Genomic DNA, 17,733 nt, shown 5'->3' with positions numbered 1-17,733 from the left:
CCTAATAAAGTTTTGTATCGCCTCTACAGTAATGAATATATCACTAGACCAAGTGGGAGAATGTTGGATGTGGCCCACGTGATATATTTAAGGCGATCCATAAAGATACAGTCAATCTATTTAAGTCGATCTATAAAGATACGGTAGATCTTACAGTTAGGATGTATCTGGACACGTCCTTGATGGACGGACGTGATTTAACATCCTTACATTAAGTTATATATAAATATGTAACATACGGGAGTCCCGGTCTAACCCTAATCCAATTGTTTGTGACGGCTCCATCTCAGGGGATAAGGGAATTAGACTCGAAACGTCCCGTCTTCTTGCAGATCACGAACGAGGATGAACCATGAGTAAGGATCGCCGCCTACAAATCGGGTATAGAAATCGAAATCATGGCAGAAGGTACGATCTAATTTCTCATAAAGTTTTAACAAGTCAGACCATTGAAAATGACCTATTGGATCGCCTGAAACGGTGTTCGATTCGCGTCCGAAGCCATCTACACACGTCAACGCCCCAAATCAAAACACGAGTTCCTATTCACTTAAGTGAAATTTAAAAATCGCATAATAGCTTTATTTTAATTCATTTTTGTTGAAATTTGACGAGCAATCCTAAAATCAAAATACACAGAAAAATATCATTAACGGAGTATTTAATTACACCGAAAATCTCAGTCCTCATAGTTCTAGCTCGCAGAACCACACATCGCTGCCGACGATCCTCATCGATGTAAGAGAATCCGCCGCATAGTTTGATTATGCTTTTCCATAGCGAAGAGTCCTATGAGGCAGTACTCACCGACGATCCTCATTGCGTAGAAGCCATTTCTTCTTCTTTGGGTACTCCGTGATTCTTTCTTTTTTTTTAATTAATTTTTTGATATTTTTATGGTATTTATATATTTTTTATTTCTTGCTGCATCATACAGCATTCAATGTCTTTAGGACTTTTGACTGGAGATGAATGCCATGTGAGAATAATTAATTAATTGAAGAATCATGAATTTTAATTTTTTTTGGTTTGTTTGTTAATTTGAAATTTTTATAAAAGCAATGATAGATAGAACAAGAATATGAGCTGGCATAGTTTTGAAAAGGTTGCAGATGCTTCTTAGTAAATCATACTAAGAATTTGGATTTGGTCTCAAATATCATAGCCACCTTTGTTGGATGTGTGCCTGCGCCTCGGCCCAAGGATTAAAGCTTAAAAATTTTCTTCCAAATAGTCAAATTTGACATTTATCGATCTTTTAAAATTTTAATTATTAGTGTGAATTTATTATTTGCATTAATTGGCACTCAATGAATTTATTTACATGTTAATTATATTGCTACAGTTCTTTTCATTAGAATGATTTTTTTAATAGCATATTATTAAAGTCAATTTTTCTGTTAATCTATTTTTAGAGTTTTGAGATATTATGAGAATATTAATAGTTTGTACGATGAGTAGAAAGAAGTTATGAGAGAATTTTTTTTATAGCGATTGAATTTTGGGATAGTTCATTTAATTTTGAAGATAACTCAAAGATCATGGAAGTTCACGATCTATTCTTTTTTTTTATGTCAAAACAAATTATCCGCTAAAGAATTAAAATTAAACTCCTAACTTGAACCACAAAAAATTTTTTAAAAAAATCATAACATATAAGAAAATTTCATTTTTTAGCTAATTAGACCAGTCGGCAGAGTGGGTTGGATAGGAAAAGTCTTGAAAAGCTTTGCGACGAGGCATCGACCGCCACAATAGTAAACCCCACCATTCCCACTACGGCACATATGAATCCCGTTATCCTTGATGTGTTGGCATGTTGTAAACACTGGAGCTTTCTATAATATTTATACTTTGTGATCCCCACTTGCTGTCGCAAGCCCAACCATCCCACGGTAGATATGAGATGTATTATGAATTCTTTAAATTTATTATGATTGTATTGTGCTATTTAATTGTATAAAATTATGTGTTATATATATCAGAATGTCATGCATCTTTTGGGACTTTTTGATTTTACTTGTGTTTTCATAATAGCACACCCAAATTAAAGCCTTTTGTGTCTTGTATGATAACCTTATATCTTTCTAATTATGATATGTGGTTTGTAGTGTAGTTTGTTGTTGTTTTTTTTATGACAATTAAATATACATGAGAGGTGATGATAATTTTTTTTATTGTTGTACATAGTTAATTATGCATGGGAACTGAGTGTTAGTAGTGATAGTATAGTTATCTTTTCTTATAATAGTTAGATATGCAAATGTTGATGCAACATTTGCTTCTATTAGCTGTGAGAAGAATCTTGCCAGAAAATGTTAGTTTGACCTTGATAGAGCTAAGTAACTTCTTTAAGGTCAACAATATTGGAAGATTTATATTGAGGTAGTAATGCTTCTTATAGAGAGTCTAATTTGAAGCTATCATGGTATGGCGACGATACGTACGTGATGCTGTAAGAAAATTTATTACTTGGCCATCTTATCTTGTAAGTATAATGTATTTATACATTCAAAATGACATATATCAGTTTTGTATATATTAAAAATTAATGGCACATCCTCAATAGTCTTTTCTTATTAAAACCGAAGCATTCATATTTAGTTATCAAAATTTACCATTTTCATTCCCTTGGTGGATAGGAATTAATTCTAGACCTTACATTTAGTACTATTTTTTTTTGTCCTCTACTGCAGGTTAAGCCAGTGAAAAAGTTAAGCTAGGGAGCGAGGAATTTGGGAAAAGCTAGGAAGGTTCTCTTTTCTTCACCATGCACCTTTAGTGTTTTTTATTCTTGATGCTTATCTTTTTATACTTTATTTCTTTTTCTTTAGCAAATTATTTGAATTGGTTATTTCATCTTAGTGATATTTAGATTTTTCTCTTGTTCACTACAAAAACTTATATGAGTATTAAATTTATTTTTAAAACTAACGCTAACATATACTTGTTAAATATTAACAAATTCAGATAGTGTCATGAAAAAGCATAACTTCGACATTGCACATCTATAAACCTATATGAAGCCACAATACTTTTTGCCACATGGCATGTTACCTCTTATTCTCATAGCCCAACCCTTCACCTATCCACTCCTTTAATTACATGTAAGGTGCAACATTTAATTACATGCACCATATTAATATTCTATCAATGAGTGGACTTCAAAACTTTAATCCACTCCCCTTCTCCATTAATCTCCCGCCACGTCTCTTTTGTAACTCTTTTGCATGCACCATAAAAATTTTTTTTGCCACGTGACATGTTACCCTTCATTCTCATAGCCCAATTTTAAATCAAACCACATTCTCCCCTTCTCAACGTCCAACCCTTCACCTCGCCACTCTTCTAATTATATGCAAGGTGCAACATTTAATTACATGCACCATATTAATATTTTATCAATGAGTGGGTTTTAGCTATAATTTTATTTTTTTAACAGTTAAATTTAATCATGCAATTGGTTGTGCTTAACATTGTATAGCTTCCTATATATCAATAAGCTGTAAATATAAATTTTATTAAAATTTTAAATTTTGCTTCTATTATCTACCCGCTGCATTGCGCGGGTCTCTACACTAGTTGAGAATGAATATGAACTTTAAGTAGCATCTATTCTTAGGATATAACTAAGATAAATTGTATTTATGCATTCTTATATTGTTTATGAAATAAGATATATAAGTAATGTCGATCTGACCCTTTTTTAATAGATTTTTTTTATGTTTTGTAAAAAGTAGGAAAATATATAGTGATTTTTTATTTATTTATTCTGTGTGTTGAATGTGAAAATGATTAGTTCCTTTTTTTAGGATTTTATCATCTGATGTAGGTTGGAGATAGTATACTAAATTTTTTTATTGTTTTACAATCTAATTGATTTTTATTTTATTTAACGCAGGTTTCGTTAGATAAGAAGATGAAGTAATCTATTGACTAATTCCAAGACTATATTTCCTTTATTTTGTACCTATGACTAAAGTATGTATTTCGAGTATACAAATATTGTTTTATTGTTGGAACTAAATTGATAGTTTTTTTTTGTTTATTACGGATGTTGAATATATAATATTTCTTAAAACTTTATGAAGTTATCTTTTTATTCTCTATTTTTCTTACTAAAATGTGTACTTCATTGTGTTCGGTGTCGTTTCTATGTGTCTAAATACTTTTCATAGCATTCTATGTTGACATGAGATACTTAATTTGGCTATCTAAATCATCATTTCATTGTTAATACTTGAATCCATATTGATTAATTACAAAAGGCCAATTTGCATAAAAATTCATCAGTTTTGAGCTTTTGCAAAAGTAGGCGGCCTTTTTGGATTTTACAGATTCAGACCAAATTTTCGTAAAACTGACCAAAATACCATTGTTTCCTTTTCTCTCTCATTTTTTTTTCTCTCATTCTTTTTTTTTTTCTTTCTCTCCCAAGAGGGTGGCGGAGGCGGCTCGCCACACCTCTGTCTGGCGCGCCTTTACCCTCTCCCGCGTACCCCCCTTGTGACGCCTCAACTTCCCAGGGGGTCACCCATCCTAGGACTATTTCTGTCCTAGCATGCTTAACTCTCTTAACCTCTTGGGCCTTTCCACCACCCAAAATGTTTAAGCCGGGTTAAGAGTTTAGCCCTATTATATTTCATATATAGGACTACCTAGGTTTTCAAAATCTCCCCCCTTTTAAGCCCTGACATCCTTGTCAGGCTCAGACTCACAAGTACTTGGCGACGTGAGACTCGTTTCGCTAGCCTAAATCGACCTTGTAGGGGAGCCGCGCTCTACCAACAATAGTCAACAGCATGAGAGCCTCGCTCTTTCTACTGTATAATTCTCGCTCAGCCGAGACTCATCTCACACTTCCGGCTGGTAATTGGCTCTGATACCAACTGTGACGCCTCGACTTCCCAGGGGGTCATCCATCCTAGGACTCTCCGGTCCTAGCACGCTTAACTTTCTTAACCTCTTAGGCCTTGGCATTACCCAAAATGCTTAAATCGGGTTAAGAGTTTAACCCTATTATATTTCATGTATAGGACTACCTGGGGTCTCACACGCCTTCCTCGCCTTCCTCACCTTCGACCTCACCGAGGTCGCGCCGCGCGATCCTTTTTTTTTTTTTTTTCGCTATCTCCTTTTTTTCTCTTCGACCCCCCTCCACTGTTTCTGTGACACCGCCTCCGCGACTCGAAGACAACGCTGCGTCTTCTTACTCCGCCTTCGCCGGCGCGGCACCGACATCGCCGCTGGAGAAAGAGGATACTGGATAAAGCATAAAGAAAAATATTTTTTTCTACAAGAAAAATAAAGAATCAGAGAGAGAAGAAGAAGATGATGAAGATGCACTGTTTTATAGGAACGTTGCACTGTTTTAAAAAAAATTACACTTTTCTCAATGAAAGTTGCACTCTTTGGGCAAAAATTATACTACTTTTGCAAAAGCTCAAAACTAATAGACTTTTTTATGCAAATTGACCATTACAAAATACGATATGCATAAAAAAATTCAACATTTTGCCGGTGCATTTTTTTGTTAGGATATCTAACTGAATATGATAATTTCAAATTTATTGCCGGCATTAACAAGTGCCCTTAAAGCTTTGCTGGCAAAAAAAAATCCTCCTAAAAAGTATGAAATGTTGGCAGTTTTGAGTGCTGGAAAAGATAAATTATCCGGCACTTATGAGCGCCACTATATATTCTTATAAGTGGCACTTTAAGGTGTTGGTAATTTAACATTTATCGTTGGTTTGTAAGAAGTGACAGAAAAATAATTATCGATGGATTTTTAACCGGCACTTTCAAGTGACGCAAATAATCGTCAGGAAAAACTTGTTCTAGCACTTATTATACTTTTTTCGGCTATTTAAATTGCCCCTAAAAGTCTCTCTAGACAATATTTGACCTTCAACTTTAAAGCCACTATTGCATACTCTCTTTATTTCTCATTTAGTTTATATTATATTATCATCATTATTGCCATTGTACCGTATACTTACAGTACATGCCTTTCTCTCTAAGTGAGATCGAAATCCTACAAACTATAATGCACACAACACTGATATTCAAACTTTAATTTGTTATAATTTCTAACTCGAATTTTATAAATTATTGTAATCAAATTCCACAATCCAAATAAAAAATCTTTGTTGGTCCAGTAGACCAGGTCCAGGCACTATCTTCTCAAATGTAGGATAGAGAGACAACGGTTACTCCTATAGTCCGATTCTCATTCTTATTTATTATTTATTATATATTTTTATAATATTATAATAGTAATAATTATTATTATTACTATTAAACAAATAAAACCTCGTTTTCGGAAACCCAAAAACGCTCGCTCGCTCGCACGCTCGCTCCCCTAGGGTTTCCGCTTATCGTTGGAGCGGCCCAAATCGAAGGCCGAAGCTCGCGATCTCCTCGATTCGATCGATCGACGTGGGCAACGAAGTCGAAGCGAAGCCGCTGAGAGGAATCGAGATTGTTCGGAGTGAGCGATTTCGCCAAAGGATCGGTTCCGTTTCCCGTTTTTCTAGGGTTTCGATTTGATCTATTCATAGCTGTTCTAATTAGTTTCGAGGATAAGAATTTGAGTTGTTACATCGAAATAGTGAAGATTAGATAGGGTTGTAATCCATCAAAGTTGTGGTTTTTAGGGTTTTCGATCGGTGATCGTTGTAATCGAAATAATGGATTTTTGTTCTTGTGATGTTTGAAACCAGCTCCGCACAGTAGTTTTTTTTTAATTTTTTCCCCTTATTTTCGTTATATTATTTGTTTTCTTTTTCCTCTTCTTCTTTGTTCTTGTCATCTGGAAAGAAAAAAAAAAGAAAAGAAAAAAACCCCAGAACAAAAGACTGATTATTAATTGCCTTTGTTCTTTTGCTTCATCGCTGGAGGGGATTTTATCTGGCATACATAAAAAAAGAGAACGAAACTTGTATATTTATATAATTTTGAGGCAAAAAATAAAGTATTGGGTGAGGAAATAAAATAACCATCATATACGCAATGGGGAGCTCTGGAGTATCTAAGCCGAATAAGGGGTACCTTGGAGTCACCGAGCCGATTTCCTGGAGTGGGCCAAATGACTTTGATGTGATCAAGACCCAGGAGCTAGAAAAGGTGGGGTTTTGATATGGATGTGTTGATGATTCTATCAATTTTGTAAGTTCTTGCACTTGGAAGTGTGATATTGTGGTTTTTTTTTTTTTTTTTCATAAATCAGTTTCTTGCGGATGTTGGACTGTATGAGAGCCAGGAAGAGGCAGTGGCTCGAGAAGAGGTGTTGGGGAGATTGGATCAGGTCTGTTCTTTTGCCCCATGATACTGAAGTAGCTGGCTTAATTATAAAGTTAGGACCTAAACATTAACCCAGGTTTCAGTTTTGTCCCAAGAGTTTCAATTGCCGCAATTTGATCCCTGAAGTTTGACTGTAGTTTCAAATTTGTCCTCGAAGTTTTGAATTTAGTTACCTCAAGCTTGTTCTTGATTTGACTTTGGATTAAATTTTGTGTTTTAAGTTTGGTGACAAAGGCAAGTCCAATGATGGTACTTATGTGGCAATCTTTCATATGGTAGCGTAAAGGAAGGACCTTATTTCGCACGGAACAAAATTCGGGGAGGAATCTCTTATCATTGGAGTTATGACGATGAAAATGTAGCATCGATCATACTTTAGGGGCCAAATTGTAAAAAACTCCAAATGTAGCTTCTGATCTTTGTAAAGTCATTTAGCTGTGCGAATAATATATTTGAATATTGTTACAGATTGTGAAGGTTTGGGTTAAAAAGGTGAGCAGGGCCAAGGGTCTCAATGAGCAGTTTGTCCAAGAAGCAAATGCTAAGATCTTCACATTTGGTTCTTACCGTCTTGGGGTACTAATTTTTTTCAATCTATTTCTCCTTACTTCTTGCTGGTAGTAGAAAAATGATGCATAAATAACACAAATTCTACTTCTTATTATTACTAATTTGTTTTTTATTTAATTTCACTTTAATAATGATTGCTACTTTTGTTTTCTCTGAATTTAAATTCAGCTTAAGTTGCTTAATTATTTTTTCTCTTGGGAGGAATGAATGCAGGAAGGAGAGAAGAAACATAAATCTGGATGTTTATCTTATGATTAACAAAAAATAGTGATTGCTTTTATAAGCAGGAGTTTTGTCTTGCACAGCGATTGTAATCAAAATCTTTTCTCTCATCTAATGTGACCAGCTTCCTTTGCATAGCTAGTAACTATTATTCAGAACTGTGTTCATGACTGTTAGTTCTTTCAGTAACTTCTTCTCTGCTGCCACCCATCGCCTTCCTTTGCCACCTTAATGTTTCCTTCTATAGCACCATTGATGCCTTTCCCTGTTATCCTTATCAAGCTTATTCATCACCTGTATTATTTTTCAACCCAACTATTTAGAGATGAATAATGTACCACGACATCTCTACTCTCTTTGGCATGATCGGAGGCTTGCACATGGAATAATTAGTTTCGACAAAGTAGAGTCTCTGCGTTTGCGGTTTGACCATTTTGAATTATCTACATTTGGTTCCAGCATTACATTTTGAAATTTGTGTTCTGAAGGTTTGGCGTTTGCAGGGGCCTAGCAGTATCAACTACAGTGGTTTTGGTAGTTTTGGCAGCTTTAGATTATTTTTGATAGTTTTAGTGAAAAAAAAAAAGTTGAACTCTAAAATTAGGCGTCACAGACACGGACACGGTATAGGTGACACGACGACTTGGCAGCTTCAAAAGAATTAGGACATGGACAAGGCATAGACATTGCTAATAAAATATAATAGTATTAATATAATAATATGTATTTATTATATGTAAACTATTAATTTTGCTAAATATTTATATTGTTATGTTTCTCATACAAATGAAAGTTAATACAATTCTTATTGATAGTTCATATATTTTTGAGGAAAAAAATTCTCCACCATACATAATTTATTTATATTGTCCAAAAAGTTTATTTGCATTCATCAAAAAGCCAAAATATTTATTATCTTATATTATATGCATATAATATTAATGATGCGCGAAGGACCTATGTCGAACGTGCATCCACACGTCGGACACGCGTGTATCCGACATAGACACGCGAGGCTTAAAGAAGTGTCCGTAATGCATAGCTCTAAAAGAACACTAAAACTGAAGAAAAACAAAAAACAAAGAAGAGGAACATATATCAATGCACTTCCAATTATGAGATGTTGTTTTGAAAGTAGAAGTTTCACTCAATACCAAATTGAGGCAAATCGAATTGGATTAGAACTTTAAACCTTGTTCTCTATACTTGACCATTAACATGCTGATGTTATAAAACTCAGACTTTTAATCTTGGTTCTGTATGCTTGGTCATCATCATGCTGAGACTTACTACTGACTCTTGATGCAATCCTAGTATGCTCTATTATTTGTATTGTTACAGGCATTTGTTTGCTAATACATAGCCGTAATTATACTTCAGACGGAGGACATATTTCATGAAATTCTTGTGCTGAAATCAGCTTCATTTTTTTGTTTGAGCATACGTCATATTGCTTTCGAAATGTTTATATATATTAACACGAGGATGTATTTGTTTTTTGTTTACTCAAAAAATGAAGGTACATGGCCCTGGTGCAGATATTGACACATTATGTGTCGGCCCAAGACATGCAACTAGAGAAGTAAGATCAGCAATTTAGTGATTTGTTGAAGGTTGTAAAGGTTTGATGGTAACATTCTGAATCAATTCTTGGAACTTTATTATAGGAAGACTTCTTCATAGAACTACATAATATGCTAGCTGAGATGCCAGAAGTGGCAGAACTACATCCTGTCCCTGATGCTCATGTACCTGTAATGAAGTTTAAGTTTAATGGAGTATCTATAGATCTTTTGTATGCAAGGCTGTCGCTTTGGGTGATTCCTGAAGTAAGTTTTTTTTTTCTTATATATATTTTTTCTTTTTCATTATGTTATTAGAAGATCATTTTGTTTTCCAATTTTGAAAACTTCCTGTCTCCTCGCATTTTATTCCCTAGTTAAGTACAAGAATTATTTCCTGTCCCTAAGTATATAGTTGTTTGCCATAACTGCTCTGTCATAGTCCTTTGGCATTATTGCTGTGTTTCTCTCCCTCTCTCTTCCCCCTTTCCCTGTGTTTTCTCAATTGAATAGTTAGGATCATTATGGAGCAAACTTATGGCAACATGCGGATTGTAGTGTTACTAATAAATTACTCAATGAGGTTATGACATGCAAATGGTTTAGATTGGGAAACCTACTTCTCAATTATGATTAAGGGGACAAGCCCTTGAAATGTAGCTGCTATTTCACAGTTGTGAAGTTTGCAATGTAATCGTCTTCACTTGGAGGGGTTTCCAGTGCAAAACTGGTAGGTTTATTCTTGTTAGTTGGAGTAATTGGCCCTTCAACATCATGGCAGTGATTGGATGGAAGATAGAGTTGGCATAGTAGTAAGTATTCCCACCATCCTAATAGTCATCCTTAAGTTGAAACCTACCTCAAATTAGGCAGTTCAAATGTCTCCATTGGGTGCCAAAGTCGCATGGATAGTGATTCTAAGGGTAAGGGCGGAATATTGCTATTGCCAGGTGCTAGATATCTACTATCCCCACATTGGAGATATCCACTTGAAAAAGATCTCATGTGGGGCTTTTATTGGTATCTCTCAGATAGGGGTCCTTTATTAGGGAACTACCTGATGCTTGGGCAACTTCTCAAATTTTTGACCACTCATTTGCATCTATTTCATCGGCCAATACATTTGTTAAGACGATCGATCAGCCACGTGATGAGAACAAAGAATTTAGTCAATATGTGGGAAAGGATGAATCACAATTTTCTCTTTTTTCCTCCTTTTTTCTCCCTTCGTTCTCAACCTTTTATTTAGTCGCTTGCTATTACTAAATGATTTCATACGCTATTAATCAGCTAGATAGAAAACCTATGTACTCCTTTTGCCCAGATAGACCTGATTGTCTTGATAACTTGCAGTATTATGCAGAATAAAATGTTCATTTTGAAACAGAACAGAAATTGTAGTACTCCATCCTGCAAAATGCTTTGAACAAGAAAGCTCTGGAAGAAATTTACTAACATTTTTAATTGGCTGTTAATAAATATTTAATGGGCTGTTAACAAATAGTACATGCATTCCCGGTAAAAGTTACTCTACTAACTGAAAAGGTAGTTGCATTATTATTGTGGTCGTCATTATAATAATCATGCATAGCTTTTTTAATTGATCCTTTATTGATAAATCAAAGTTGATTAGGCTCCATGGAAAGATCAGAGTTTAAAAATCAGTCCTCTCCTCAGCACTAAATTCTAGACATTGTCATATTATAATTCAATGCATTCTAGACACTGCCATATTATAATGCAATGCAAATGCATGGAAGAGGGAGGCTTGCCTTGAACCTTTCTCTGCTTTTCAAGGAAGCAAAATGTAGCTTATTGCTATTATTTAGGATCACACAACAAAGGATCAGCTTATTATTCAGGATCACACAAGAAAGGATCAGCTTATTATTTAGGATCACACAAAAAAGGATCCATGTTTGGCTTATTTCTTTGGAGTTTGATCATGTCTAGATGGATGATAACTTATATCATCTGATATAGGGATATGTGTTCATCTCTCAGGCATGTTGTCTCATAAGACATTCCAAAATGCACTCGTTATATATTTTTGGACCTTTTGATCAGCTGTCGCACTGTAATTTCTATCCATTTTATCAAAGGACTACCATTTGCTATAACATTTTTACTTACAAAAGTGAGGTGGCCTCTGACCAGCTGAACATGGATCTTGTCATCACGTTCCTTCAGAAAATGATGCTAATTATTTACGATTTCTTTTATGAAGTATCATCTGTTTAAATAACTCAATCCTGTTATTATTCAGTGTCTTCTAATTTCTTTCTCTCTTCCCCCTCTTTCAGGATTTAGATATTTCGCAGGATTCTATTTTGCAGAATGCTGATGAACAGACTGTTCGTAGCTTGAATGGGTGCAGAGTAACGGATCGAATTTTACGTTTGGTGCCTAGTATCCAGGTCCTTGGTGCCCCTTTTCATTTTCTGTGTTGTCTGCTTTAAAAGTATATGTTTATACTATCAAAATGTTTATATTTTCATGCTATTCACTGCTTCTTTCTATCTAATCTAGAACTTTCGGACAACCTTGAGATGTATGAGATTTTGGGCCAAGCGTCGCGGAGTTTACTCAAATGTACGGTTCACCTACCTGAAGTCTTGAGATTAGCATTCAGTATTTACACTTTTTAGGTGCTCTTATTTTTATATATATCCCTTCAAAATAATTTATTTAGTGGTACAGCTGTGCAAAATTTAAATTTTCACACTTAACCCTCAAGATCCTGCTGCTTAAAAATCTTAAGTTGGGGATCATTCAGTTTATGGGAAGACAGATAGTTCTGTAGGGTAGAAAGGGCATTTTTGTTAGTGCAATGGTTTGTACATAAGAAATTAATCGTTCGAAGGACATATTTGAGAATTGGTATATATGTAAGACATGATTTTGTCGATAATTCAGTGTTTTAAACAGCGGCCGCTATGCCTACCATAACGGCCGCTATAGCAGATTTTATGTGCTACCGCTACGCTATAATATATAAGCAGTATATAGCGGATCGGGTTCATAGCAGCCGCTTTAGCGACATAGGACCCACTAAAGTGGCCGCTAAAAAGTGGTTGGAAAGCAAGTGCTATGAGCCCAAATCTTTAAAAAGCGCAAACGGATTAAAATAGCTTATCGGGTCGGATTCTTAAATGAAATATTAAGATCAAACCTTGTTTCTAAGGGTTTGGAAGATAATTATTTATCTAAGATATTCTTTTTGTCATCCATTTACAAATTGTTTAGATTGTTAACGGATTATAGATTTGCAAGTTTTATGTCTTTTTGGTTTACTAAATATTTTAAAGTTAATCTTAAATTCTTAATAGATAATTACATTAAATATATATAGGCTTGCAATACTAAAAAAAAAAAGAATGATTAGTTGTCTTTTCTTCAAAATTATACGTATTTTTTATAAGGAACATAAATATATTAAATTTGCTTTTGTAAAACCCGCTATGGCGCCCCGCTTTCCGCTATGAGACTCTCCAAACGCTATGTACCCGCTATCCGCCATTTACAACCTTGATAATTTTGCAAGGGTATATATGTTACATATCTGTTAATTTTTTGACTTCTTATATAATTGGTCAGGTTGCAGGATTCCTCGGTGGTATAAATTGGGCACTCCTCGTCGCACGTATATGCCAGTTGTATCCAAATGCGCTCCCCAGCATGCTGGTCTCTCGGTTCTTTAGGGTTTACACACAGTGGAGATGGCCTAACCCGGTGATGCTATGCAGTATTGAGGAGGGTACCCTCGGACTTCCTGTGTGGGATCCACGAAGGAATTTCAGGGATAGGCTCCACCAGATGCCCATAATAACGCCCGCCTACCCATCCATGAATTCCAGCTACAATGTCTCTTCTAGTACTTTGCGTGTTATGACCGAGGAGTTTCAACGTGGATTTGATATATGTGAGGTGTGTTATGAACGTGGTTTTCTTCTTCTTTTAATTTCTTTTGTCGTCTATGTAGTCCTATGCTAAGTGGACAAAGCAAGACAGGCTGTTGTACTCTTGCTAGCTTTTCACTTGCTGTTTTCTTTTCCTTTTTTCTTTTTGTGGCCTATCTAGTGCTATGCTAAGTGTACAGGATTAGACAGGCTTATGTACACTTGCTAACAATTTTGCAAATTTTTTGATGCCATCTTATTGACCTCTTTACCTTTAGCGAAAACTGAGAACCAACAATATAAATTACATATCATTTTCTGCTTGCTGTGAGTAATCCATAAATTGTAACAACTTTAAAAAAAGATTCGAGTCACCCATATGTTACAAGAGATGAGCGGAGTTTTCCGAGTTCAATAGCCTGCCTACTGCAGTTTAGAGAGTTCTTTGCCTGCTGTGTATAAATCAAGATGTCTGTATGTACTGCGTCGGGATGTGTATTTTGTATTTTGCACTGAAAACAACCTGATCTAGCTTTTATTGGTTGTGTTTAGATTCTACTTGTCGCTGGAAAATTGGATGCAATAGCTTATTTGGCTTGGAATCTTCATTTGGTTTTCAAACTTGGGATGAATCATCATCCGAAACCTTATGTGATATCATAGTCTGGGGTCAGCACGAGTTCTGATTGCTAATTTACGTTTATTAGATTTGGATTTATTTTTCTATGCTTCAACCAAATTTGACCAACTAAGAGTACTACTTAGGGGCACAGAGATAGCCTTTAAGACTCCCTGCTGAGTTTTTGCTGATGTAGTTTCCTTTATAGCCTTGAGAGACTCTTTGCGTGCATATTATCCTCTTTACTATGCTGCAGATTCTTGATTTTATATACTCTTGGTTCCAATTTATTTTTATGAGTTTATTGCAAATTTGATCCTTGAGGTGATTGTTTTAATTGCATTACCAGAATAGTAACTGTAATAATTTAGTCCTCGCTGTTTGACCCCTATTTGATATAATTTTCAGTTTATTTTGACTGAGCAAAGTCGGAAAACAGTATTCGGTGCTTTTTTCATATTGTATACTAACAGAATGCCTTAATTTGCTATATCAAATAACTTTAGGGTATAAATTATTAGATTATGTATCTGTAGGATGAATTTGAAATGGCGTTCAGACTCCAGGGAGTAAATTTGTAACTAGCACTGTTTTTGTTTTCAGTATATAAGCTCCTAATCCTTATATGTGCTGATAATTACTTATAGGCAATGGAAGCAAATAGATCTGAGTGGGATACTCTGTTTGTGCCCTATCCGTTCTTTGAAGCCTACAAACACTATCTGGAGATTGACATAACAGCAGAAAATGAAGACGACCTCCGGAAATGGAAAGGCTGGGTAGAATCTCGTCTTCGCACTCTCACCTTGAAGGTAAAATGGCTACATACAAATTTATTTCTTCTTTTTGCATAAAATCCACTTATTTTCCATTTTTGCAACTGTCAGTCCCCTTTTTTGTTTTTGCAACTTTGGGCTATTTTTGATTTTCTGATGAAAATGGGGGCTGCAGAGGCAAAGAGGAGGGAGGTTGGAGGGACGTTATATCGATTAAAAAAAATTTCGCACAGCTGCAGAAATAGTGAAAGAGCTCGTATATACATGGCAGAAGACATAAAAAGGTGGTCAGAATTAATTGATAAACTTGGCATATCAAAGAAACTGAAAAAATTATTATAACTGAATGATGCCTTGGGGCCTCTTTTATGTTCTTGCTGCTTCGAACCTGATTTTTGCTTTTTGACAAAAACGCCTCACATCTCTGTGCAGCACAGAACTTAGGGGCTGTAGTGGCTAGCGAGGGAAGGAAATTTAGGGATAGAAAAATGTCTTTGAATTGCAATTAAGAAAAGATGCTTGTTCTCTGTGCAAATGGCCAAATTACTTTTCCTGTTCATATATGCTGTACATTATACTGATCTTTGCTGATATATTTTCTGAAATCAGATCGAAAAACACACATATGGAATGCTCCAATGCCACCCCCACCCAGGCGACTTCTCTGACAAATCGAAGTCATTCCACTGCTGCTTCTTCATGGGCCTAAGAAAAAAACAGGATGCACCAACCCGGGAAGGTGAACAATTTGATATTAGGGCAACTGTCGAAGAGTTTAAGCTTGCTATCGGCATGTATAGTCTATGGAAACCCGGAATGGAAATCCAAGTCTCTCATATAAAGCGTCGAAACGTCCCTTCTTTTGTCTTTCCAAATGGCATTAGGCCTTTACGCCCTCCACCCAAAGCAGACAAAGAAACTAGCAGTCAGAAAAAGCTGGCTTCTGAAAGTGTTCCTGCTGGTGACGAAGGTCCTTCTGGTACAATAAACACCAAAGAAGCTGTCGAGTCGAGAAAGAGGAAACAACTGGGGGATCCCACAGAGGCGAGTCCGGAATTCAAAGTACCCAAAATTGTCGAGAAAAGCTCTCCTGCTGCTAATGTGTGCCCTGAAGAAGCAGAAGCACTTGCTATCACGAAAATAATAGGTGGTGGGGGATTATCTACAGCTGGTGCAGAAGCGCCTCCCGAGCAGCTTGATGAGCTGGATTACTTGGAATCAGAGGTACAAAAGAAAGATTTCGAAGGCGATAATAGCAACTCTATTGAGTCTTTGACTGCAAAAAATAGTGCTGCACAAAATGGAAGTATACCCAGCAATTTTACGAGCAATGGAGGCGTTGAAGAGCTTGAGGTCTTTGCCTTTTGTATTCTGTTTCTTTTTCTTTTCATTTATCATTTCCTGATTATTGGTGGTTGTAAAGAGAAGTTAGTAGCTGTCTTCATTATTTATTTGCAACACCATATTTGTACTACACTACTATTTGATTGCCACTCTGCTTTGTATAATGGACATAGAGGAATTTTTAGTGAATACTATGTTTTACGGCATGTAATTTTTGGGTGATTACTTTGCTTTTTCAAATTATATTTCAATTTTACAGACTGCTAGCTGACTGTGTGAATTTTGTTTTTGAGCAAAAGCCTGCAGAGTTACTAGCTCCATATATGGGTGGACCTCCTGCGTCAGCATCAAATGCTACTGCTCAACGCAAGCCACTTAGGTAATTGCGACATCGATTTTATATGATTTTATATTTATTTTGTTAATGGGATTTGCATGTTACAGTATCCTTCTTATTTTAGTTCTTTGAAGTGCGAAAGTAAGATTTTTGAGCCCCATGAGTAGAAGCTCCGAATTGACACTCTGGTTGCAACTGTAGAGAGGGCATTTTAATGACAATCTATTAGGGTTTCTTTGATTAGCTCTTCACCTAGCCATCGTCGAGTGGCTCAAAGATTCTTTTCTCAATTTAATTTAAAGCTGATTTTGCTTTTCTTTAATAATTTACAGGTTAAGATTGTCCACTGTCGGGAAATCGAATGGCCAGGGTTAAATCTGCTTACTGAACCACCTGATTCAGAGTGGGTACACCATGTTTCTGTGTGTGAGAGAGAGAGAGAGAGAGAGAGAGAGAGAGGATGTTATCTTTTTCACAGCCCTTGGAAGAAAAACTCGCTCCCCTGTTAAGGGCTTGTACTCTCAGCTGTATCAATCAGGATACCTTAATAAAAAATAAATGTGCAAAATTAATTAAAATATTTTCTTTTTCATGCTTGTCGCATTGTTTTCTTGTGGCTGTTTGCTCTTAAGAGTTTTGATTTTTGTTGTTGTTGTTGTCATCATTTTACTTATTCCTTTATCTTCTGTTTGTGAGGGTTATGGAGTTCTGTGGTTGTTGATTTGTCTACTTGTGGTAATGCTAAGCTTCTTCATGCAATGCCAACATGATCAAGCTGTTCTTGTTCTTATCTACTCTTGTCTAGATTTGTGCTCAACTAAGTAAATTTTGAGTTTCAGTTATGAGCGTATATATCTAGCAGTTGGATGGTTGAACTCTTTGTAACCTGAGCTTGCATTCGAGCACAGTTTAAGCTGGATCCAAGTTTAATTCTAGTTCAATCAGAATTCCGAGGCTAAATAATCTTTGGATATATATGCCCAGCTAATGAATAAGAGATTGCATAATTTATTGGAGTCTATTGGCTTAATAATACAAGGTGAATAACTCAGGTGGAAAAATTGTACGAGTATGATGCTGGTTGTGTGTTGCCTGTAATCTT

The 17,733-nt window shown here is 35.7% G+C and overlaps 1 protein-coding gene and 1 long non-coding RNA gene across 2 annotated transcripts; both read left to right on the top strand.

Moving 5' to 3' along the window:
- On the top strand, window positions 714–3,986 carry LOC109718830. Its single transcript, XR_002218525.1, has 3 exons — window positions 714–848; window positions 2,697–2,753; window positions 3,902–3,986. It is a non-coding gene; the product is annotated as an uncharacterized LOC109718830 (long non-coding RNA).
- On the top strand, window positions 6,294–16,519 carry LOC109718827 (nuclear poly(A) polymerase 1). Its single transcript, XM_020245254.1, has 10 exons — window positions 6,294–7,125; window positions 7,229–7,306; window positions 7,771–7,878; window positions 9,614–9,676; window positions 9,762–9,923; window positions 11,960–12,073; window positions 12,186–12,248; window positions 13,254–13,583; window positions 14,822–14,986; window positions 15,560–16,519. The coding sequence occupies exons 1-10, from the start codon at window positions 7,012–7,014 to the stop codon at window positions 16,514–16,516; spliced, it is 2,154 nt and encodes a 717-aa protein (XP_020100843.1). The 5' UTR covers window positions 6,294–7,011; the 3' UTR covers window positions 16,517–16,519.

The sequence above is a fragment of the Ananas comosus genome, linkage group 12 (genome assembly GCF_001540865.1).
Source record: "Ananas comosus cultivar F153 linkage group 12, ASM154086v1, whole genome shotgun sequence".
NCBI lineage: Eukaryota > Viridiplantae > Streptophyta > Magnoliopsida > Poales > Bromeliaceae > Ananas > Ananas comosus.
Note: the sequence above shows the minus strand (reverse complement) of the source record. Positions and strands in the feature narration are given on the sequence as shown.

Bases quoted from the DNA above. Each gene is read 5' to 3' on its own strand.
- LOC109718827 (XM_020245254.1), top strand. From the start codon at position 7,012: ATGGGGAGCTCTGGAGTATCTAAGCCGAATAAGGGGTACCTTGGAGTC. The intron at 7,307-7,770 runs GTCTGTTCTTTT...ATATTGTTACAG, and splicing joins TGTTGGGGAGATTGGATCAG to ATTGTGAAGGTTTGGGTTAA. The intron at 13,584-14,821 runs GTGTGTTATGAA...AATTACTTATAG, and splicing joins GTGGATTTGATATATGTGAG to GCAATGGAAGCAAATAGATC.